A 21659-nucleotide genomic window follows, 5' to 3' on the forward strand; every position below is an offset into this window, starting at 1 on the left:
GCATATGGCGTTGCTGTTTTTTTTTTCTATTTTCCTTCTGTTTTTGGTTTTCTTCTCTGTGTATCTTCCTTTTTATCTTTCTCTGTATCAATCCCCCTATCTTTCGTATATATATATATATATATATATATATATATATGTATATATATACGAAAGAGAGAAAAAGAAATAAAGTGAGAAGGTTACAGGGAAATATTGAGAAGGAAGATATACAGTGAAGAAAGGGAGATTAAGCTGAGTAAAGGGAACCACACGTACGGTTTTATATGTTTTTTCTTTCTTATTTGTTCCCCTAATATATATATTTATATGTTTTATTTTCTTGCTTTCTATATATATATTTTTTTTTCTGAGTTTTTTTTTTTGTGTGTTTGTGTGATGACGTCTGTCTTTTTATTTTCTTCCATATTGTTTTTGGAGCTATTCACGTGTGTTTTGTTTTTTCTCTCACCCTTTTATTGTTTGGTTTCCTTTTTTTTATTGTTTCCGATTGCCTTAAAAAAACAAACAAACAACGAAAACAAAAATAAATAAATAAATACATAAAAGAGAATTGATTAATATTTGAATTGCTAAATGTCTGGAGATCGATCTCGTGTTCATTTAGCAAATAGCAGTGATGAAGTCTCCCTGGCTTCACTACAGCTGGGATCTCCCACAGGGGGTGTAGTTCGTGGATGGCGTAAAGTGTTATATGAACGACAACCGTATGAAGATAATTATGTAGATCCAGCACAGTTTATGCAGGATTTACGGCAAAATGTAAATTTGAAAACGTATGAGTATGGAAAGGTAGTTATGGATACGTTTGTTATTGTACAACAATTATCATTTGTCGTCTTTTTTTTATTTGTATTTGCCATGATATTAGCTGAACGGGTAAATGTCTATGCATTATTATGGATCAATGCCACACTATTTGCCCTCTCATTTGTATTTTATGTGCATTTACGACGTCAACTGGCCTTGGAGTGTGGCGAAATACCAACACCACTAATGCAGCATGTAGTAGATCTGGGAAGACAAGTCCTTCCATTAGTGGCTATACTTATATTACTTTCACCAGCACTACAGACATTAACCGTGACGTATAGCAATGATACCATTGTAGCGCTTAGTACGTTTGCTATGTGTGTACATGTTTTGCGAACCGATTATAATTATCTTAATTGTTATACAGAGAAGTATCAACAAAATGTAGCAATTAATGCGGCAACTTTTGGTACAATTCTTATGGCTTCTCGTATTCAAAGTCCATTTCATAGTGGAGCCCTTATTACGTTTGGTATTCTCTGCTTTACACTTTCACCTATTCCACGACATCATCTTAAGCGTACGTCGTTAACGGCACATGTGGGTCTAACATTTGCGTTATGTGGACTTGCGGCGGGTTGTTTAATACAAGTACCAATAGTTGCGGTTTTGTATTGTTTACTTGTGGTGTCGGTATCGTTAGTTATTCCATGGTGTTTTTTGACACTGCATGGAAGTATGAAAAAACAAATTAATGGACCATGGGATGAGGCGAAACCAACCAATAGTGCAGCTGCAGCAGAATGGGCAAATGCAGGTTTACTGCGGTAATACACAATATATTAGTATATATATTTTTTTTTTCTTTGTTTGTGTGTGTGTGTCTATGATTACAATTTTTTTGCTCTACCCCCATCTATTTCTGTGTTATTCTTCAATAAACCATAAAGAATACATATATATGAAACTGTTTATAATATTGGATGTTGAGGAAAAAATAATAATAATAGTGAAATACATTAATTTCTCCTTTTCTTTTTCTTTTTTGATATTGCATAGTCCTTTAGTTTTCTGTCCTTTCCATTTAGCATTGCAAACAGTAGAGAAGAAGGAGAGAGAAGAAAGTAGAAAAAAACAAACTCGCCAAACTAAAACCAAATACCAACAATAAGGCAGAGAACCTAAATAAATAAATAAATAAATAAATAAATATATATATATATATATATATATATATAGAAGGGGATACTAAGATTTCTGAAAAAGAAGACAAAAAAAAAAGGAAAGTAGGAAGAACTGGATAAAAAAGAAAAGAAAGAATCATGCCTGCTCAAGGCTACTACGGTGGTTATTCCCTCGTCCGCTCTAGCGCCCACACCACCGGTGGTGTGGGCGGAACCGTCGTCTCCTCCGCACATATCCACCCGCCAGACACCAATGATACTTCTACTACTAATAATACTAGTATTAACAATAACAATAATAATAATAATAATACAGTATCAACGACAACACTGCAGGATAAAACAACGTCGGGTCTCGCACGAATGAACTTCGCTGCTTGTAACAGTGATTGGATGCCGTCACTCGCACGGGCATCCCCCGCCGCTGGTGAGTCCGTCGCCCGCAAAACAATTTTACAGGCATTTGTCGGTATGCAGAACTTCTACCGGGGAATGCCCCTCCGTGCCGTAAATAATGACACTACTAATACTAATACTAATAATATTAATACTAATCGTGTGAATGTGAATAATTTAGGCAATCAAACGAAAAGGGCCGTTGTTGCCGATACAGTAGTAGACGGAACCCCTAACAATGCTACTACCACTGTTACGACTACCACCACTACTACTACCACGATGGTTACCACGACCACCACAGTCACACCCATTGGTATGTCCAAAGCCACAGAAACAAAAAGGAAATTAATTCCTATTCCAACGCCCATTGGAAGTGATACTTGGGCAGCCATCAGTGACGCAGCGCTTACAACAAAATCCGGTGTTGTGGCCGCACGACGAACACTTCCACGTCCAGTGCCTCCAATGGCTATTGGTGTTTCAGATGCCGATCTTGAATTAGAAGTGAAATCACGAATCAAAGGACCAGAACCACTCTTTCGTGATCTTCTCTCCCTATCCTCACCTTTAGAATCTAATTCCTATACGGCGTTTGCATACAGTACGAGTAATAAACCTCGAAAAGAACCAATTCCCATAGATGCAATGATTGACTCGAAACAAGAAATAGTTAAACAAATGCAGGATCAACATAAAGAGAGTAAAGGAGAGGTATTGCAGCAAAGTCGCCCCATTCCGCCTGTACCCATTTCTACAAGTCCAATGCTTTCTGTTCAACGTGAGAGTGATTTGGAAAAGGAAGAAGTAGATAAACAAGAAGCTGGAAATTTGCAATATATGCGATCCGATTCCCAAGAATTGTTTGCAAATGAAGAACAATACGTTCCTCAGGCCTTGTTAGACGAGGTAAACACAGGAATCGGTAGCAGAACGACATCACCTCTTCGTGTACAGCAGGAAAATACACAAATTCCACTTTTTGGTGGTGAAACTGCTGCTACCCGACAGAACAAACTTAATGGAAGTTTATTACGTGAGGGAGATGAGGAAATGCGACTTTTTGACGATGATGAAGATGAAGATGCACTGGAACGAATTATGCGGGCAATCAATATTGTTATGTCTGTTGCTACTCCAGAGAATACAGCTGTAGATATGGATACATCAGTTAAAGCAACAAAGGGCATGGACTTTGATATGGAGTGGGCAAAAGCAAAACATCAAAGCCAACAGGAAAATTCCTTTTTTCACGGTATTTAGGTAGTTGATTAAGTAAGTGGGAGTGAACGTGTTTCTTTTCTTTTTTTATCTTTATTTATATATTTCTCCTTGTTGTTTCTTTATCTTACGGATATTACTATATTTTGATTAAATCGTGGTTATTATTTGCCATATCTTATTATTATTACTGTTATTATTATTATTATTATTATTTAAAGATGATAAGAAGAAGAGTATAGGTTGGGGCATCCTTATTTTGTCCAATGAAGAGGAGATATTTTTATGTATTTAGTGTGAGTTTGAGAAGGGAAACTACGATGCTGGGTAGAAGAAGGAGAAAAAGAAAAAAAGAAAAAGGACCAGTGAGGAGAGTGGAAAAAAGAAAAGGAATGAAGTATATGGGTAAAAATGATCAGAGGTACAAAAATGAAAGGGGAGAAGTTAGAAGCGTAAATATATATGCATGCGTGTCTGGATCTGCAAGCGGAGGGAACGTGTGAGAGTAAGAAATACATGAAATATTAAAAGGAAGGCAACAAGATGGAGCAACAAAAGAAAGGATGAAAGGTCATGAAATAGTGTTTATATGAGAAGTGCAGTGAACATAATGTGATAATTGATCTTTTTTTTTTCGTTTTGGTCTGTTATGGTGAAAGTTTGCTTTCTTTTTTTTTCTTGTTCCCTGTGGTAGTACACGATTTGTTCTGTAGTTTGTTTCTCCTGTTTTTATTTTTTTTTTTGAAATAGTCGTTGTTTCTTTTTTTTTTTTCGTTCTTTGTGCGTTGCTTTTTTCATTCCTTTTCCTCATTACAGAGTTGTGATTGTTTTATTATTATTATTATTATTATTATTATTATTATTATTATTATTATTATTATTATTATTATTATTGGTAGGATTATAACCTTCGGGATTTTTACTCTTGATTATCTCTAACTTTTATCAAGTCATCTCTGATTTTTTTCAAATATTCTCTGTATGAGAAAAAAAAAAGGGACGCCCAAGAAAGCAGTCATCTATCAATCTAACGGAATCTCACTCTTTGTATCTATCTATCTATCTATATATATATATATATATATATATATATATATATTATGAGTGTGAGTGTATCTGTATGAAAGGAGAAAAAAAAAATAAAATACACGTATACCTACCGATGAGTAAATATACATAAGACTGTGGATAGCGAGTGAGTGATGAGAGAATGAATAATTTGATGAATATGCTGAACTGGGGAATTGAAAATAGCACACACACACATAATCATTCTGTATTGATAACATCAAACACAGCTACAGCCAACAATAACTTCCCAATTATTTATATTTATCGTATGCATCCTATGATTTAACGATGCTTTTTTTTTTACTTTTTTTTTTACTTTGTTTTTCTATTTTCTTCTTTATGGTGAGATTTTGTTTTTCTTCTTCTTATTGTTTTTTTTTTTTTTGGGAAAACATTTTTATTATTATTTAAATCTTCTTTCTTTTCGTAAATGCTGCGGCCATTGTTGTGGCAATGTTGAGTGTCCATGTCCCTGCGTCATGTGTTGTTGTTTTTCTTGATTACTACGTGCACTGTAAAATAAAATCTAATAAAAAAGGAAGGAAAGAAAAAATGTGTGCGAATATTATTCATATATTATTATTATTATTATTATTATTATTATTATTATTATTATTATTATTATTAATTAACAATATAATAAAATTAATAAAAAATGAAGTCGACGATGAATATTAATAATGAGTAGTGCGTAGTATCAACTGAGAAGATAAGTTATCTGAGGACATGAGAAGAATTGAGAAAACGGTAAAAAAAGAATATTTTGAAAGGAATATTCTTGGGTCCCGTGTTAGATTTTTTGTATGCTAGTTTTTTTTTTGTATCTCCATTACCCCTCTTATTACCATTATTAATTATTCTCGCTTTTCTATATTTATCTTTGTTACAGCTATTTTCTCTTTAGTTATTTTATTGCTCTATCTTTCTCCCCTTTACAAATAACAGCGTCCAGAAGGGACATTTAATCACGCCTGGTAACACTGACAAGGCCAGATGTGGACATCTTGTGCAGTGTTAGTTGTACCAAGCGAATTTTAACGAGGGTAATCTGAATCGTTTCTTCTGTTAATAAATGTTCTTTTTTTTTCTCTTTTCTTTTTATTATAATTAATAATTGTTATGGTCGTAGACTCCTCCTACTAATATTTGCTTTTAGGCAAAGAGGAAATGACTACTTTGGATAGGCAAAAAGAAAAAAAGGGAGAGGTTGATGATGATGATGACGGTCGCATCCATCAAGAGTGTGAGGCTGCCGTGGATGAGGTACTGGCTTCCGTTAACACAGTTCAGTATTTGATTAAGAGTATTGAGGAAATTACGCAAACTCCGTTTATTCGTGAACGCATCAAATGTGTCTCACTACGTCGTCCTAAAAATGGTGCTAGTAATAGCAGTATCTCCGAAAACATGAACAATATTAATATAAATAGTGAGAGCAGTGCCTTCTCAAATGAGCGGGTCTCGGCGGGTTATATGTGGCAACGTGCTCGTGAGGATTGTGAAAAGGGTGATATTCTCCTCATTGAGGAAAACATGATAGCAGGCGCTGCTCGTAAAAGCACAACACAATCATCAGAACTACAACCATCAAAGCATACGTTAGACACTGTAGAACGTAATCTTCGCCATGAACTTATTCACGCCTTTGACGATGCTCGTGGGGTGATTGAACCAGCGGACTGCACCCATCAGGCCTGCAGTGAAATCCGTGCGGCTCGTCTTAGTGGTGATTGTTTTGTTGGACAGGAACTCCGCCGTGGGCGACTGGATCCGCTGCGCAGCGGCATGTTGTGTGTGCGGCGGCGGGCGGCAATGGCGTTGGAGACAAATCCTGTTTGCCGCGGCTTCTCAGACCGTGCGGTGGAACGTGTGTTTCGTCGTTGTTACTCAGATTATGAGCCATTTGCGGCACCCATCTACGCAATGGGTAGCTACGGTGATGAGAGGTTTGATCTGCGGCTTTGATAATGATGAAGGGGAAATGCATGGTGGTGTGGGAGTGAAGAGAAGAATAAGAATAGCATAAAGAGAGGGGGACATGCTATGGTTTTATGGATCTTTTTCTCTCTCTCTCTCTATATATATATATATATATATATTATTTATCTTCTACTTCTTTCACTGCGTTTGTTTTATTTCTACAAATTTTTCTTTTTGTGATTTTTTTTTTTGGTTTTTCTTGCTTCTTTTTTTTATCTTTGTGGTGCTGGGTATTTTTATTTCCTTTTGCTTTGTATGAATGTATGTATGTATTTCTATTCTTCTTGTTTCTTTTTTTCATAAACGCCTTAACCGATATCCGCTGTTTTGTTGTATTATTATTAATAGAATATGAGAGCGAGGCGTCGTAAGTCATCGACGCACTCCTTTGTTCGTCGTACTGCCTCACGTGTGTTAACTGGCAGTTTGCGAAAGAATACAGCTGCCACCACTGCCGTTTCGCATGTTAGTAGTGATAGTGGTAGAAACAACAACAACGGTAGCAAAAGTAGTTTAATGCTTCGGCAGAGTCGTACAATGGAGAGTGGAGGTGTAAGATCTGCCAATCGTCGATCAACTATTCGCCATGACGGTGAAAGTTTTAATTCTAGAATTGAACGATACCTACGACCAGCAAGTAAAAGTCATAGTGTTGTCAGTCGCGGTGACTCTCCTGGTCTTTCCACGTCAGGAACAAAGCGAAGAACTGAAAATTCAGCACGATCTAGACATAGTTCACGTGCTGCATTAGATGTAGCGGTCTCACGTTTGCAGCGATGGGGACGAATTATGATTATTCGTCAATTATTAAGGACGCCCGGTGCGTTAGCGGATCGTATTAGTGTAATTCTTAAAATGGAGTATCGTCTATGGAAGTTACGGGTTCGCATGGCCAAACGTGTTTTACGTGAGGCATTTAATAGCTACGCTGCTGCTAAACGTGAAGATCCCACATTAGCACCGCAACGAATGCGGGAAGGTGCTGTAACTATTATTAATGCCTTTATTCGTGCAAGGAGAGATGATATTTCTACACAAAGAAAACGACAAGTAGTTTTTAAAAGTGCAGTTAAGGTGATAGAAAGAGCATGGATAAAAACTCCACTTTATCGTTATCTTAAAAATCTTTCGCTTGAGAATAGAATGCAACGACTTATTATTAAACAGGAAGATATTGAGCGACGTGATTTAATTCGTCAGCGATGGGGTTTTCTTGTGGAGTGTCATCAGCGTTGCTATAATGATTCAGTACTATTAGAAGCTGGTATTGCTGTACGTAATCTTGAATGGTGGGAAAATGCGGTTATGGATGCTGATAAAGAATATATGTACAAGTTGCGTTCTAGTAAAGAAAAAAGTGACAAAAAAGAAATGATTGAACGGCCAGTACAAGCAGAGAGTTTTCTGCCAAGAGAAAGTAGAGAATCTATAGCGGCATTTGTAGCACAACCTTCATCATCTATGTCAATATCATGTCTTGATAAGCAAATAGTTTTAACGAATGATTCATCTAAAAGGTTAATGGTTTCTCATACTTTAGATGAAGAAGAAGCGTTAAATGACCTATCACCTCCCGAATCAGCTAAGGATAATCGTTTCTATAAACGAGCAGATGCTTCTTTTGTATTTGGTATGCTTCAAGAGATGGGAAAGTTGGATTTTGCATTATCTATGGGTTCACGCCCTATTTATCTAGGTGTACCATTGGAATTTGTAGACTCTCTTGTTTGTTCTACCTCTTTGGCTAGACTTCAAGAGACCAAAAATGCATTAAAAATTATAAAAAGTCGTTTTGTTTATTTTGGAGGGGCATTTTTACGTGAAAACTTACAAACCTTACCATTGTTCAAAGAAATTAGTATGCAACTTCATTGTCGTGCAATGGAGACCTGGCGTGCTCGACAACAAATGTGTATGACATCTGAAGATGCGGATGCTGTTAAAGACTTCTTTCTTCAACCTAGTTCAAGGAGAAAACGTCGTGGAAAAGGTATGGAATCACCTCTAAATTACAGTCTAAGTGCTACTATTATGGGAAAAGAATGGGTGGAGTTATACCGTAGTCTAATAGAACTTCTATACCCTGTTGGGGGGAAATCCAATAATACTTCACTTCGCATTGGATGTTCAACATCTTCAAATTCACAAAATATTTCTTACCGACGAAATGTGGGACAATTCCATCCTCGTTGTGGTGTAAGAATGACTCTGCAGGAACTCACAATATCGGGTACGAAAAAAAATTCAGCCAAAGAATTTAAACAATCTACCTCGGTGACGACAAGAACGAGTAGTGGGGAGGATTCTATGCCGCCTATAAAGATATTTGGTAGTGAGTATGACAGCATGTATGAAATTGAACGACTTTTGATACGGGAATATAGTCATCGATTAAAGTTGGAGAATCAATACGATACAGAAATAAGTGCGCTTGAGTGGCTATTTCAACGTGAACATACAATTAATATTGCAAATAGCAAAAAAAATAATGACAAAAAAGACACTAGTAGTGAGGGTCCCTCTATTAAGGCATCTCTATCACAAACGTCTTCGTCATACTTTGAGGTGCTACGCAATTTATTAATGGCATGAAGAAATTAGATTCTTTACTTGAATGATAAGAGAGAGAGAAAGAGAGAGGTGATATTATTTGATGAATCACTAGCAATCCTTCTCGCGCACATTTTTGGCACATCACTAAATGTAATGTATATTAGACCTTTTTTTATTGTTTTCTTTTTCTTTACTTTTACGGCATTGCACTTCTTTTCTCAAAACAGAAAAAAGAAAAACTACAACAAGTCAACCTTTATTACTAATCTTTTTTGTTTTGTAATTCCTTTTCCAAGTCTTTACTAAATCATTCCCTTGCGTACTATTTATTTCCCTTATTCCTTTCCCCCTTCTCTCTCTCTCTCTTAACACGCAAAGAAATTAAAAAATATTTTGGTGATTCTTGTTTAAATGATTTTTAGCCTATAATGAAAGGAGAGACGGTAAAGTCGTTTTTACAGGATCCCATACGACAGGACGTTCGAAGTTGTGTGTCGCCTTACGTTTCTGTAAAAAATGTTACTGAATGCGTTGAGCAGCCACACTTTAAAAAATTATTAGACATATACCTAAATGAATTCCATAAAGAAACTATAACCTCATCCCATTGGCTCCCTGCTGTACCGGTGAATCTCCGTGGTGATCTGGAAGAGGTGGTAAACTACTTGGGCATGTTAATTGCGATAGACTTTCGCCATTGGGGAGAGCGGGGTGCCAATGATAAGGGTGGTGAAACACAAACGCCGGTGGGATCTCGTGTGGTTGATTTCTGTGGATTTTATGCCACAATGCCGTTGGGAGAAAAAGACCCGCACGCTGAGAAGGATGTTGGTGTTGGCGGTGGTCGTCTCTTGCGGGGATCGGCAGCGATGGTGTATTTACTCCGACGGGCCGTGGAAGAGGCGGGGGTGTACTGGCATCGACCGGAGGTGCTGCTGCGGCAGGAATTAAATAAGAATGAAAACGAAAAAAAAGAAGAAAATGAAGAAAAAGAGGCGTTGCTTTGTTATTGTTTTCGCGGTCATGCTGGAGATGAGGCGGAGACGCCAATGTGGATGCCCGCCACACAAACGCGAATGAGAATTCTTATGGATATTGCCCGCGAGTTGCAGAAGCGTGGAGATTCTTTCTATGATATCTGGTGTCGCAGTCAAGGATATCTCTACCACCCCAATACACCATCTCGTGGTTTTTTAGCACAGCTTGTTAATTTACATCCACGATACAAGGACGTTTGTGTCGTGCGGAGGGAGAATACAAATAATAGTGAAACTGTTGTTGAGGTACCTGTGTTGAAACTTGCTCAACTCACAGCGTTGGCAATTGATGATGTGATGACCCACATGAGGGATTTTATTGAATACACCCCAGAATATGATTTTTCAATTCCCACTCTTGGGGCTTTCCATGATAGAGATAAACTTACAATATGTTGTGACTATCAAATACCCAAGGCACTTCGTCTACTTGGAATCATTGAATACAACACACATTTAGCTTACCTTGTAGACGAAGGTATACTTTTAGCTCCAGGTGGCGTTGAGGAGTCATCCATTCGTGTTGCTGCACTAGTTGCATCAGAGATATTATTGGAATGCCTGCGGAGGAACGTAAGAACTGTGGAGGGTGAGGAATACCGCTCAGTAAAGTGGGATAGTCCAATGGTTGACCACTTATTATGGTGGATTGGTAGACATCATGCAGATCCATCGATTAGACATCATCTCTGCTCTACTATTATGTACTGATCAAAAAATAAACAAAGAAAAGGAAAACAAAAAATAGAATAGGACACGAACGTATTCTGTCTAAAGATGGTAATGTTTTTTTTTTTAATTCTATTTGTTTTTTTTTTCGTTGTACTTTGAAGAATTAAAATACTGTTGATATCTTGCTTAATTGCTCGTAAATAGGTTAGTCTTTAATTCAGGTTAACGTAGGATTGGTTTGGTGGAAATGTGAGTTGTTAGTATATATATACCTTTTTATTTTCGTGTTATTGGAAACTATTCATTGTAAGTTTTTAGATTTATTAGTGTTTTTTTTTTTCTGGTTGCTATAGTTAGTTATGGCTTAACATTGTTTTTTTTTTATTAAAAGCAAAAAGCAACACTGGGTTTGAGTTGATGTCTTTTTTTGTTTGTTTGCTCATTTAATTTTATAATTTTTTTTTTGCTTTCCTCTTTAGGTCTCCAGGAGGAGGGTGTGGGTTGCTCAAAAAAAAAAAAGAGGGGGGAAAAGGTATCGGGAAGGAGGAGTTTAATAATGCGTCGTTTAGCTTCAACACTACATGTATCTTTGTTGTTATTATTGTGTCAAGAACAACAACAACGACAGCTAGAACAGCGACGATTTCTCTCTAGCAGAGGAAAAACACCAAAGAGTCGTGGAACTCCGCATTTTAACCGGAAAGTATCACCCACTGCTTCTGCGTTAGCCCATAGTGAAGATGTGGCACAGCGGGAGGAACAATTAGACGTTGAGAAACACTTTCCAATTGCCATGTCACACCTTAAAATGACTCCAGTTACTTCATACTCAGCTGAGGAACGAAAAAAGAATGAGTGGAAAGAGATTGTGCGTACGAAGAATGCTGATGGATACGCTTTCCCAAAGGATGATACTGGAGCTCCTCCCTCCTTTTTCGATCAAGGTAGTCTTGATATTCGCAGCAAAACCACAAGGCGTGATGCCTCTTCGAGAGCCACATCTTCACAAAAGGAAACTGTCTCACCAGATATACTACAGTTATCTGGTGGTACTTTACGACAACATGGAGTGGCCCTCGCACATGAGAGTAATGCATCGCCTGCTGATGCCACTATTGAAGCTGAAAGTGAGGATAAAACAAATGTCTACGGCGATACACCTGTACAACTTACAGATATGCTTAAGGAACGATTAATGGAGTTGAAGGCAGAGAAGTTACGTGAGGATCGTATTGACACCTATTTACCCCGTCGTTTAAGACTCTTGTCTGATGATGAGTTACAGCAACAACAAAAACAACAACAGGAAGATAAAGAAAAAAAAGAGGAGGAAGAAGGTCTTAAATTTTCAAAACGTAGTCGATTAAAAGAATCACCTACTAGTTTGGCAGATGTTATTGTGAATGATATTGATAATGATGTTAGTGATATTACAAGTGATAATCAATTAATATCCAAAACCCAAAATGTTTCTACAGCTATGAATGATATTATTCGAAAATCGGCAGATTTAATTCCTGGTGGTTCATCGCATGATCCTCTTAGTGGGCGTATAGGAAATTATGATACTGTTCTTGATGACAATTTAACATTTCCTGATGGATCTGTTTATCTCCTTCGCTGTTTACCACGTGCTGGGTTTTGTAGTCGTCGTGAAGCCTTAACTATTATTGCCAGTGGTCAGGTACGAGTAGATAATGTTGTGGAAAGGGATCCATTTCGTTTAGTTGGGGCAGAAAATAATATTCATGTAGCTTCTCATAGTGGTCGACTTAGATTTGCACCTCCTCGACTCTGGATGTACCACAAACCAGCACATGTAATTGTTTCTAGAAATGATGTGGCAGGTCGTACATTAATTACTAAACATGCCCGGATACTGGGTATGGATCACCTTGTCCCTGTTGGATCACTTCCTATGCGATCTCACGGATTACTTCTTCTTACAAATGACGGTGAACTTTCCCGTTTCCTTGAAAATCCAAAATCTATGATACAGAGGACATACCTCCTACGTGTACGTCCCGCTATTGATCCGGTTTTAGCTCATAAACTAAACACTGAAGGATTGATAATAAATGGGAAAAAATGGGATAATGTTGAGTTTCTTGTCAATCCAGCAATGAAATCACGTTTCTCTCTTAAGGTAAAAATACGAGGTGAAACTTTGCCGGTTTCTTACATTATGCAGCATCTTGGACGAAGTGTGGAACGTGGTGGTCGTATTTCTTTTGGTCCCTTCTCAATCAGTGGCCTACCTGTGGGTTCTGTACGTGAAGTGACGGTTCCACCACACTACACTAAACATTCAGGTGCAGTTTGGAAGGAATTTATTGAACGTGATTGGCCTTTTTTTCGACGTCAACGTGTATCACGTCTCCGACGTTTATCTCGTTATCGTGAGTTAACTCCGAAAGAGTTGGAGGAGCTTGATAATTTTACCTATGAGGAATTAAAGGATGCATTAAATTTTGAATCACAAGAGTTAAAGGAAGCATCTATGGAGAAACTTCGTCACATGTCTGTTAGGCCATCTTTAGATGAAAAGCCATTACCCAACGACCTTGGAGTTGTTAACGTTGATGGTGTTGCTAATATACCTGAGGAGGATGAAATTATTGAAGATATCACAGCAGTTTTGTAGTTAGTTTCAATTTTTCATTTATTGTTGTTAATACTGATGTTGTTGTTGGTCACATAGTTTCTCATTTTTGGGGGCTATGAGGAGTGTCAATCTTTTTTTTTGTCTGGAGAACTTATCCAGTGAAGGAATGATGGGAATTTTTTTTTTGTTTGATGCTGCTGTTGCTGTGTATTTGTGTGTGAATAAAAGAATTTACCAAAAGAAAAGGAAGAAGAAGAAAAAAAACACCCAATAAATTAATATTGTTCTTGGATTCTATTTGGTTCGATAACACATTTACTCTATTGTCTGTATTTTATTTGTTTTCGTTTCTTGTTATGAGTCTAGGATTAAAAGAAAAAAGAAAAAAAGCATATTTTTGCTTGCTATATATATAGTAAAACAAGGAAGACGGAGAACGAAAAGAAAAAGAGGTTGCAATAAGAAAACAAAAATAAGAGCGAAAAGGCAAAAAAAAATTGTAACATATAAGGGATGTTTGTCGATTTTGAAACTGTTCTGCGCTCGGATTTCTCCCTTGACGACTGTCCACGTATTGGGCCGTTCACTTGGCACAATGTGCCTGGTGTGGATAATGACGATGACGGGGAGGAGGAGGAGCTCACGCGCTGTTCATACAGTTCTTTCGGACCTCGTGCCACTCGCCATTATGACATGAGTGTTTTTCCCTCTACTGGGGAAAAACTAACAGAGGATCCTCTGAGTACCAGTAATGGCATTCAAGCTGACACACGTGTCTGGAAATTGATGAAATCATGTCCAGTCCCTCGCAGTATTCCAGATATTAAAATGAAGAAAGGTACTACAACATTGGGATTTCACTTTGATGGTGGTATTATTATTGCAGTGGATTCTCGCGCATCCTCAGGACAGTACATTGCCTCCCAGACTGTTATGAAAGTACTTGAAATCAATGATTATCTCCTTGGAACATTGGCAGGTGGTGCAGCAGATTGTCAATACTGGGAGCGGGTGTTAGGCATGGAATGCCGACTCTGGGAATTGCGCAACAACAGTCGTATTTCAGTGGCAGCGGCAAGCAAGATATTGGCAAATATTACCTATTCGTACCGTAATTACGGATTATCAATGGGAACTATGGTGGCTGGATGGGACCAATTTGGACCATCCCTCTACTACGTGGATGATAAGGGGACTCGTGTGAAACATAACCTGTTCAGTGTTGGTTCGGGCTCAATTTATGCATATGGTGTGCTTGACCAAGGTTACCGCAATGATCTGAGCGTTGAGGAGGCTTGTGATCTCGCCCGTCGTTCAATCTTTCACGCTACCTACCGCGACGGTGCATCTGGTGGCATTGTTACAGTGTATCACGTGCACCAGAGAGGTTGGACACAAATCTCACGTGACGATCAGACCAAACTATTTGACCGTTACTACCCACAATAGTTGCCCAAGTGATATATGAAAAAGTTGAAAGTAAATCAAGAAATAGCAAGGTATGGAGAAATAAAGCTTTCACAACACAATAAAGAAAATTAAGTATATTTCTCTTTTTACGAACAAAACATGTATGAGAAATACCCTTAAGAAGTGATATAGGCATATCATCGAGGCAACCCATGTGATTCATGGTCAAACTGACACGCTCAACTTAGAAGAAAAAAATAACAACGTTCGGATATCCAAAAAAGGTATGGTTTTCTGTATAGCTCTTTTTCTTTCCCCATGTTTGATTCGTCTTTAATCCCTTTCTTCCTTTTTTTCTCTTTTTTTCCTCTTTCTTCTTGAACTGAACAAGTCGTTCTACCAAGCAAGTCTTACCCACTTTTTTCTTTACTACAATGGCCGATAACACCCAGATGATGAGGGGTGACCGCACCTGCTATAACTGTGGGCAGACCGGTCATATGAGCCGCGAATGCCCCACGAAGCCCAATACTGGTGACCGCGCCTGCTACAACTGTGGTGAGACTGGCCACATGAGCCGCGAATGCCCCACGCGCCGCCCAGGCGGAGCTGGTGACCGCGCCTGCTACAACTGTGGTCAACCCGGCCATCTTAGCCGCGAATGCCCCACCCGCGGTGGTGACGGATACCGCGGTGCACCCCGCAGCCGTGCGTGCTACCACTGCCAACAGGAGGGACACCTCGCACGCGACTGCCCCACCGCTCCGGCGGGAGGTACACTCCGTGGTGGTGATGCCACGTGCTACAACTGTGGTCAACCCGGCCACACCAGCCGTGCGTGCCCCGTGAAGTAAGAAGGTGAAGAGGAAAAAGAGGGATGATACGTACAACAAAGGCTTGCTGGTCGGTTCGGCGATGAGTTGTTCAGTTCGGTAACAAGCATAATGTTGGGTACGCCGTGTTTACGCTTCCTGACGAGGGGAACCTTTCTCTTCCCCGGTGGTACTAACGCTAGTCTAATGGAGAAGAAAGGGAATAAGTCTCCGTAATAGGAAATAAAGGAGTTCGCTGGGAGGAGCAGCAAACTGGTCAAGGAAAATAGTTGTCCGTCCCAAACTCTGTGTAGCACGGAGAATAATAACTATAAATAAAGGGGGAGAATGATTTTATTAACTTTTTTTTCGACGTGCTCATTTGAGCCAATAATAAAAGGAATCTGTTTATATCTCTTGTCGTTTCTGCCTTTCTGTGGTGTTGCTACATTGTTTGGAGAGGGTTAACTGCTCGAATTACCAAATAGTCTTCTTTCTTGTTGCGTTTTTTGCACATATAGAGTAAGGGTATATAGAATCATATGTGAACTACCATGAGGTGATTAAAAGTATGGTAGAATCCGCGCCTCTAGTTGCTCAGCATGAAAAGATGAGCGTGTTGTGGGAAATTGTGTCCAGCGCTTGAATCACTTTATCGGATTGCTTCCCATGAAGGCACCCCAAAAAGTAAAACGTCGTGCACCGAAATGATCGCCCTTAGTGTACCAAGGGATAGAGTGGTAGAAGTTAATATTTCTTTGTATCGCCGTTAACCTGTATCGTTGCACAGATCTTTTTTTTTCAAAGAAACCACCTGAAGTACAGATATCCAAAAAAAGGTATGGTTTTCTGTATAGCTCTTTTTCTTTCCCCATGTTTGATTCGTCTTTAATCCCTTTCTTCCTTTTTTTCTCTTTTTTTCCTCTTTCTTCTTGAACTGAACAAGTCGTTCTACCAAGCAAGTCTTACCCACTTTTTTCTTTACTACAATGGCCGATAACACCCAGATGATGAGGGGTGACCGCACCTGCTATAACTGTGGGCAGACCGGTCATATGAGCCGCGAATGCCCCACGAAGCCCAATACTGGTGACCGCGCCTGCTACAACTGTGGTGAGACTGGCCACATGAGCCGCGAATGCCCCACGCGCCGCCCAGGCGGAGCTGGTGACCGCGCCTGCTACAACTGTGGTCAACCCGGCCATCTTAGCCGCGAATGCCCCACCCGCGGTGGTGACGGATACCGCGGTGCACCCCGCAGCCGTGCGTGCTACCACTGCCAACAGGAGGGACACCTCGCACGCGACTGCCCCACCGCTCCGGCGGGAGGTACACTCCGTGGTGGTGATGCCACGTGCTACAACTGTGGTCAACCCGGCCACATCAGCCGTGCGTGCCCCGTGAAGTAAGAAGGTGAAGAGGAAAAAGAGGGATGATACGTACAACAAAGGCTTGCTGGTCGGTTCGGCGATGAGTTGTTCAGTTCGGTAACAAGCATAATGTTGGGTACGCCGTGTTTACGCTTCCTGACGAGGGGAACCTTTCTCTTCCCCGGTGGTACTAACGCTAGTCTAATGGAGAAGAAAGGGAATAAGTCTCCGTAATAGGAAATAAAGGAGTTCGCTGGGAGGAGCAGCAAACTGGTCAAGGAAAATAGTTGTCCGTCCCAAACTCTGTGTAGCACGGAGAATAATAACTATAAATAAAGGGGGAGAATGATTTTATTAACTTTTTTTTTTCGACGTGCTCATTTGAGCCAATAATAAAAGGAATCTGTTTATATCTCTTGTCGTTTCTGCCTTTCTGTGGTGTTGCTACATTGTTTGGAGAGGGTTAACTGCTCGAATTACCAAATAGTCTTCTTTCTTGTTGCGTTTTTTGCACATATAGAGTAAGGGTATATAGAATCATATGTGAACTACCATGAGGTGATTAAAAGTATGGTAGAATCCGCGCCTCTAGTTGCTCAGCATGAAAAGATGAGCGTGTTGTGGGAAATTGTGTCCAGCGCTTGAATCACTTTATCGGATTGCTTCCCATGAAGGCACCCCAAAAAGTAAAACGTCGTGCACCGAAATGATCGCCCTTAGTGTACCAAGGGATAGAGTGGTAGAAGTTAATATTTCTTTGTATCGCCGTTAACCTGTATCGTTGCACAGATCTTTTTTTTTCAAAGAAACCACCTGAAGTACAGATATCCAAAAAAAGGTATGGTTTTCTGTATAGCTCTTTTTCTTTCCCCATGTTTGATTCGTCTTTAATCCCTTTCTTCCCTTTTTTCTCTTTTTTTCCTCTTTCTTCTTGAACTGAACAGATCGTTCTACCAAGCAAGTCTTACCCACTTTTTTCTTTACTACAATGGCCGAAGATGCTCCTATCACTAAACGTTCCCGTGTCGAGGGTGGCGGCAGCACTTGTCATCGTTGTGGCGAGGCCGGACATTTTGCACGTGAATGCCCAAATGTGCCCCCTGGCACCACTGGTGATCGCGCCTGCTATAACTGTGGGCAGACCGGCCACATGAGCCGCGAATGCCCCACGAAGACCCCTGGTGGTGCTGGCGGTCGGGCTTGCTACAACTGCGGGCAGACCGGTCATATGAGCCGCGAATGCCCCACGAAGACCCCTGGTGGTGCTGGCGACCGTGCATGCTACAACTGCGGGCAGACTGGCCACATGAGCCGCGAATGCCCCACGCGCCGCCCAGGCGGAGCTGGTGACCGCGCCTGCTACAACTGTGGTCAACCCGGCCATCTTAGCCGCGAATGCCCCACCCGCGGTGGTGACGGATACCGCGGTGCACCCCGCAGCCGTGCGTGCTACCACTGCCAACAGGAGGGACACCTCGCACGCGACTGCCCCACCGCTCCGGCGGGAGGTACACTCCGTGGTGGTGATGCCACGTGCTACAACTGTGGTCAACCCGGCCACATCAGCCGTGCGTGCCCCGTGAAGTAAGAAGGTGAAGAGGAAAAAGAGGGATGATACGTACAACAAAGGCTTGCTGGTCGGTTCGGCGATGAGTTGTTCAGTTCGGTAACAAGCATAATGTTGGGTACGCCGTGTTTACGCTTCCTGACGAGGGGAACCTTTCTCTTCCCCGGTGGTACTAACGCTAGTCTAATGGAGAAGAAAGGGAATAAGTCTCCGTAATAGGAAATAAAGGAGTTCGCTGGGAGGAGCAGCAAACTGGTCAAGGAAAATAGTTGTCCGTCCCAAACTCTGTGTAGCACGGAGTGTAAATGCTAATTGTAAGGGAAAATATTTTCTTTCTCCTTTTACTTTGCGTCTTTTGTGTGGTGCTCGGAAAGAAAGGAAAGGTATCGATTGGATGAGTTCTGGTGCTGTGATGGGATCGCTTGACGAGAAAGAATAGAATTGTGCGCCTGTGGTTCTGTTTTCTTTCTATTTAGCGCTTTTTTCCTCCTAGTATAGCATTGTGTTGCTGGCTTCGTGTCAGTCGGCGCCATCATGCTCTTTTCTTTTGGTTATTTGCTTCATTGATCAATGAGGAACTTTGAATAGGCTAATTGAGGAAGGGAAAGAGAAGGAGCAAAGTTAAAAGGAAGTAAGAAATAAGAGAAGGTGTAAAGAAATTCGGGAAAAGGACAAAGGAAAGCATAAGTGATTTGTTTCCCCCTTTATTAAAAAAAATTACCTGAGTTATGATGCTGCTTTTCTAGCTATTGTTAGTGTTGTTGTTGTTTGTTTGCTTGTTTGTTTGTTCTTGGTATTCTTTTTGAATCCCTGGGTTATTTTTTTTTTCTGTTTTCTCCTTGTGCGTCTCTTTTCTTTTTTCTTCTTTTTGGTTTGCTTTTTATCGTTTGCTTCGATGGAATCCTTTTCCACTTTCGCTCTATGTATTTGTGTGTGTGTTTCTATGCAGGGTATGTTGGGCGGGGGAGTTGATAGGTACAGCCTGGTGACGAAGTGAAGGGTTATTATTTTTTTTTGTTTTGCTTTCTCTGAACTTATATGCGTGTTTGCGTGTACAGTGTGTCTGTACTTATGAGCATTCCTTTCGTGGCTGCCTCCTAGTGGGCTGATGGTGGTTTCGAAAAACAATACAAACGCGTGGGAAAGGAAATGAATGGTTTCTTTTGATTTCTTAACGACCGGGCGACAGCTTAGGTGTAAGATAGAAAGAAAAAAAAAACTCAGACGGTACTAATAAGGTAGGTGAGAAGATGCACTGTGCTCTTTGTGTTTTAGTGCGTAACACAAGACGTGGGTAATGACGTCTGTTTACTTTTTTTATACATCACATAATAATAAATTATCGTTTGTACTAAGAAGAAAAGGTAAAAGCAGTTATGGTTTGGCGGTGAAGTTTTGTTTGACGGCAACGTGTTGCCTCAGTTTATCAGCTGATACAAGAGGGGTGAATGGAGAGTTTGTGATCTTTGAAAGAAAAACATGGGGATAATGCTAATGGTTGGAGTTTTGGGGTATGAGACCTGCTTTGCTTGGCATCATGGAAGTTGGAAGTGTGCTTGTGTTGCGTTTCAGGGCGAAAAGCGGAGAGGACGGATTTAGTGCAGGAATATATGGGATATGCAGGGCTTGAAGGTTCCTTTCCCACTCTTGGAGTGCGAATGGTGCTGGTAGTTGGAGGGTTTGGTGTGTGTGTGTGTGTGTTTTGTAGGTTTGATTTTGAAGTTGTGTGGAAATGTCTGTTAGGTTTATGATGTGTGTTGATGGAATTATACTGGGTTTTTTTTTGTTATAATTTTTTTTCTGTTTTTCTGGTCACTGCTGTGTCTGAGCAGGTGTGGTGAGAGAGACGTTGTGTTGAAGTTCTTTGAGGGTTGTTTTTTTTTTTTTTAACTTTTGATTTTTTGACCTTTTAAATCTTCTTTCGGGTGGAGGTAGTTTTTTTTTTTTGTTTTAGTCCTCCTTGCGTTTTTTTTTTGTTTTACTTCTTGTTCACATTCAACTTAAGTACTATGCGTCTGCTCCGTAATGCCTTTGATGATATGAAGAGAGAAAGAAAGTGCGATTGAGGCTGTGAAATTGAGGCGGGCAAGCGCAGTGAGAGGAAGAGCATATTATCAGCGAGAGAGATATCACGAGGAACTTGCAAAATGAACTAAAATAAATAAGTAAATAAAAGAGAAACCGCATTCTTTGTATTTTTCCTTTACACTCGTTGCTTACTATTCCGTTTTTCTTCCTCGTCTCCTACTCTATTAGCTTTCACCATACGTGTATCGTCTGAAGAATGGTCTGCTACCGCTGTGGGGGTGTTGGCCATACGAGCCGCGACTGTCCAAAGCCACCGGGGGAGTGCCTGTGTTTCCGCTGCGGTAAACCCGGCCATATGTGGAAGGACTGCACCAGCAACGTGGACGCGAAGGACGCCCCGTGTTTCATCTGCCAGCAGCCCGGACACCGCGCCCACAGCTGCCCACTCGCACCGCCGGAGGAAACCGTACGCCAGCCGTGTTACCGCTGCGGGGCGGAGGGGCACATCTCGCGCGACTGCACAAACCCACGACTCCCACGCTCTGAACAGCCGTGCTTTCACTGCCACAGGGCGGGACACTACGCACGTGAGTGCCCAGAGGTAATTGACACTGTGAAGTGCAATAACTGCGGGCTCACAGGCCATATCGCACGCCGTTGCCCAGAGCGTGCAAAGACATCAATGTCATGCTTCCGCTGCGGTGGTCATGGTCATGTTGCACGCAACTGCCCGAATCCACGTCCGCAAGCTGAGGAGCAGGAGTGCTATGTCTGCAGACAGAAGGGACATTTTGCACACGAGTGCAAAAACGCAGAAATTGTGATTGGGTAACTCTCAAACGTTCTTTGGTCGTTATCTGTTTTTTTTTCCCTTTTTTAGGTTTGTTTAACGTTTCTAGTGGTTCCTTTCTCTTTGGTGTGTGTGTGTGTGTGGCCTTTTCTCTGAATGCGAATATATACGTATGGAATTGTATTTGTTTGTGTATGTGTGTGTGTGTTT

General features: G+C 40.5%; 11 protein-coding genes across 12 annotated transcripts; all 11 read left to right on the forward strand.

Moving 5' to 3' along the window:
- Nucleotides 1-576: 576 nt before the first annotated feature.
- Nucleotides 577-1584, forward strand: LSM04_003304 (Phosphatidylinositol N-acetylglucosaminyltransferase subunit C; the record flags this gene model as incomplete). The annotated part of the gene is made up of 1 exon (XM_067339078.1): nucleotides 577-1584. The coding sequence occupies one exon, from the start codon at nucleotides 577-579 to the stop codon at nucleotides 1582-1584; it is 1008 nt and encodes a 335-aa protein (XP_067187822.1).
- A 491-nt stretch (nucleotides 1585-2075) lies between these two features.
- LSM04_009705 (uncharacterized protein) lies at nucleotides 2076-3596 on the forward strand (the record flags this gene model as incomplete). Its single annotated transcript, XM_067339080.1, has 1 exon — nucleotides 2076-3596. The coding sequence occupies one exon, from the start codon at nucleotides 2076-2078 to the stop codon at nucleotides 3594-3596; it is 1521 nt and encodes a 506-aa protein (XP_067188089.1).
- Nucleotides 3597-5792: 2196 nt separating this feature from the next.
- On the forward strand, nucleotides 5793-6590 carry LSM04_000308 (Peptidase M76; the record flags this gene model as incomplete). Its single annotated transcript, XM_067339081.1, has 1 exon — nucleotides 5793-6590. The coding sequence occupies one exon, from the start codon at nucleotides 5793-5795 to the stop codon at nucleotides 6588-6590; it is 798 nt and encodes a 265-aa protein (XP_067187694.1).
- A 366-nt stretch (nucleotides 6591-6956) lies between these two features.
- LSM04_009058 (uncharacterized protein) lies at nucleotides 6957-9197 on the forward strand (the record flags this gene model as incomplete). The annotated part of the gene is made up of 1 exon (XM_067339082.1): nucleotides 6957-9197. The coding sequence occupies one exon, from the start codon at nucleotides 6957-6959 to the stop codon at nucleotides 9195-9197; it is 2241 nt and encodes a 746-aa protein (XP_067188064.1).
- Nucleotides 9198-9586: 389 nt separating this feature from the next.
- On the forward strand, nucleotides 9587-10906 carry LSM04_006710 (Queuosine salvage protein family; the record flags this gene model as incomplete). The annotated part of the gene is made up of 1 exon (XM_067339083.1): nucleotides 9587-10906. The coding sequence occupies one exon, from the start codon at nucleotides 9587-9589 to the stop codon at nucleotides 10904-10906; it is 1320 nt and encodes a 439-aa protein (XP_067187942.1).
- Nucleotides 10907-11423: 517 nt separating this feature from the next.
- Nucleotides 11424-13511, forward strand: LSM04_008013 (Pseudouridine synthase; the record flags this gene model as incomplete). Its single annotated transcript, XM_067339084.1, has 1 exon — nucleotides 11424-13511. The coding sequence occupies one exon, from the start codon at nucleotides 11424-11426 to the stop codon at nucleotides 13509-13511; it is 2088 nt and encodes a 695-aa protein (XP_067188013.1).
- A 474-nt stretch (nucleotides 13512-13985) lies between these two features.
- Nucleotides 13986-14921, forward strand: LSM04_007161 (Proteasome; the record flags this gene model as incomplete). The annotated part of the gene is made up of 1 exon (XM_067339085.1): nucleotides 13986-14921. The coding sequence occupies one exon, from the start codon at nucleotides 13986-13988 to the stop codon at nucleotides 14919-14921; it is 936 nt and encodes a 311-aa protein (XP_067187968.1).
- A 395-nt stretch (nucleotides 14922-15316) lies between these two features.
- On the forward strand, nucleotides 15317-15736 carry LSM04_000734 (zinc finger protein; the record flags this gene model as incomplete). Its single annotated transcript, XM_067339086.1, has 1 exon — nucleotides 15317-15736. One exon carries the CDS (start codon nucleotides 15317-15319, stop codon nucleotides 15734-15736), a length of 420 nt encoding a protein of 139 aa, XP_067187708.1.
- Nucleotides 15737-16683: 947 nt separating this feature from the next.
- On the forward strand, nucleotides 16684-17103 carry LSM04_003037 (zinc finger protein; the record flags this gene model as incomplete). Its single annotated transcript, XM_067339087.1, has 1 exon — nucleotides 16684-17103. One exon carries the CDS (start codon nucleotides 16684-16686, stop codon nucleotides 17101-17103), a length of 420 nt encoding a protein of 139 aa, XP_067187808.1.
- A 949-nt stretch (nucleotides 17104-18052) lies between these two features.
- On the forward strand, nucleotides 18053-18652 carry LSM04_001822 (the record flags this gene model as incomplete). Of its 2 annotated transcripts, XM_067339088.1 has the most annotated exons (2): nucleotides 18053-18257; nucleotides 18298-18374. In XM_067339088.1, 2 exons carry the CDS (start codon nucleotides 18053-18055, stop codon nucleotides 18372-18374), a joined length of 282 nt encoding a protein of 93 aa, XP_067187753.1. The 2 variants fall into 2 exon arrangements, with proteins under 2 accessions (XP_067187753.1, XP_067187754.1); XM_067339089.1 differs by having other exon boundaries at nucleotides 18053-18652.
- A 2263-nt stretch (nucleotides 18653-20915) lies between these two features.
- LSM04_006216 (zinc finger protein) lies at nucleotides 20916-21491 on the forward strand (the record flags this gene model as incomplete). Its single annotated transcript, XM_067339090.1, has 1 exon — nucleotides 20916-21491. One exon carries the CDS (start codon nucleotides 20916-20918, stop codon nucleotides 21489-21491), a length of 576 nt encoding a protein of 191 aa, XP_067187930.1.
- Nucleotides 21492-21659: the final 168 nt, after the last annotated feature.

Source organism: Trypanosoma melophagium (assembly GCF_022059095.1).
Source record: "Trypanosoma melophagium isolate St. Kilda chromosome Unknown ctg4segment1, whole genome shotgun sequence".
NCBI lineage: Eukaryota > Euglenozoa > Kinetoplastea > Trypanosomatida > Trypanosomatidae > Trypanosoma > Trypanosoma melophagium.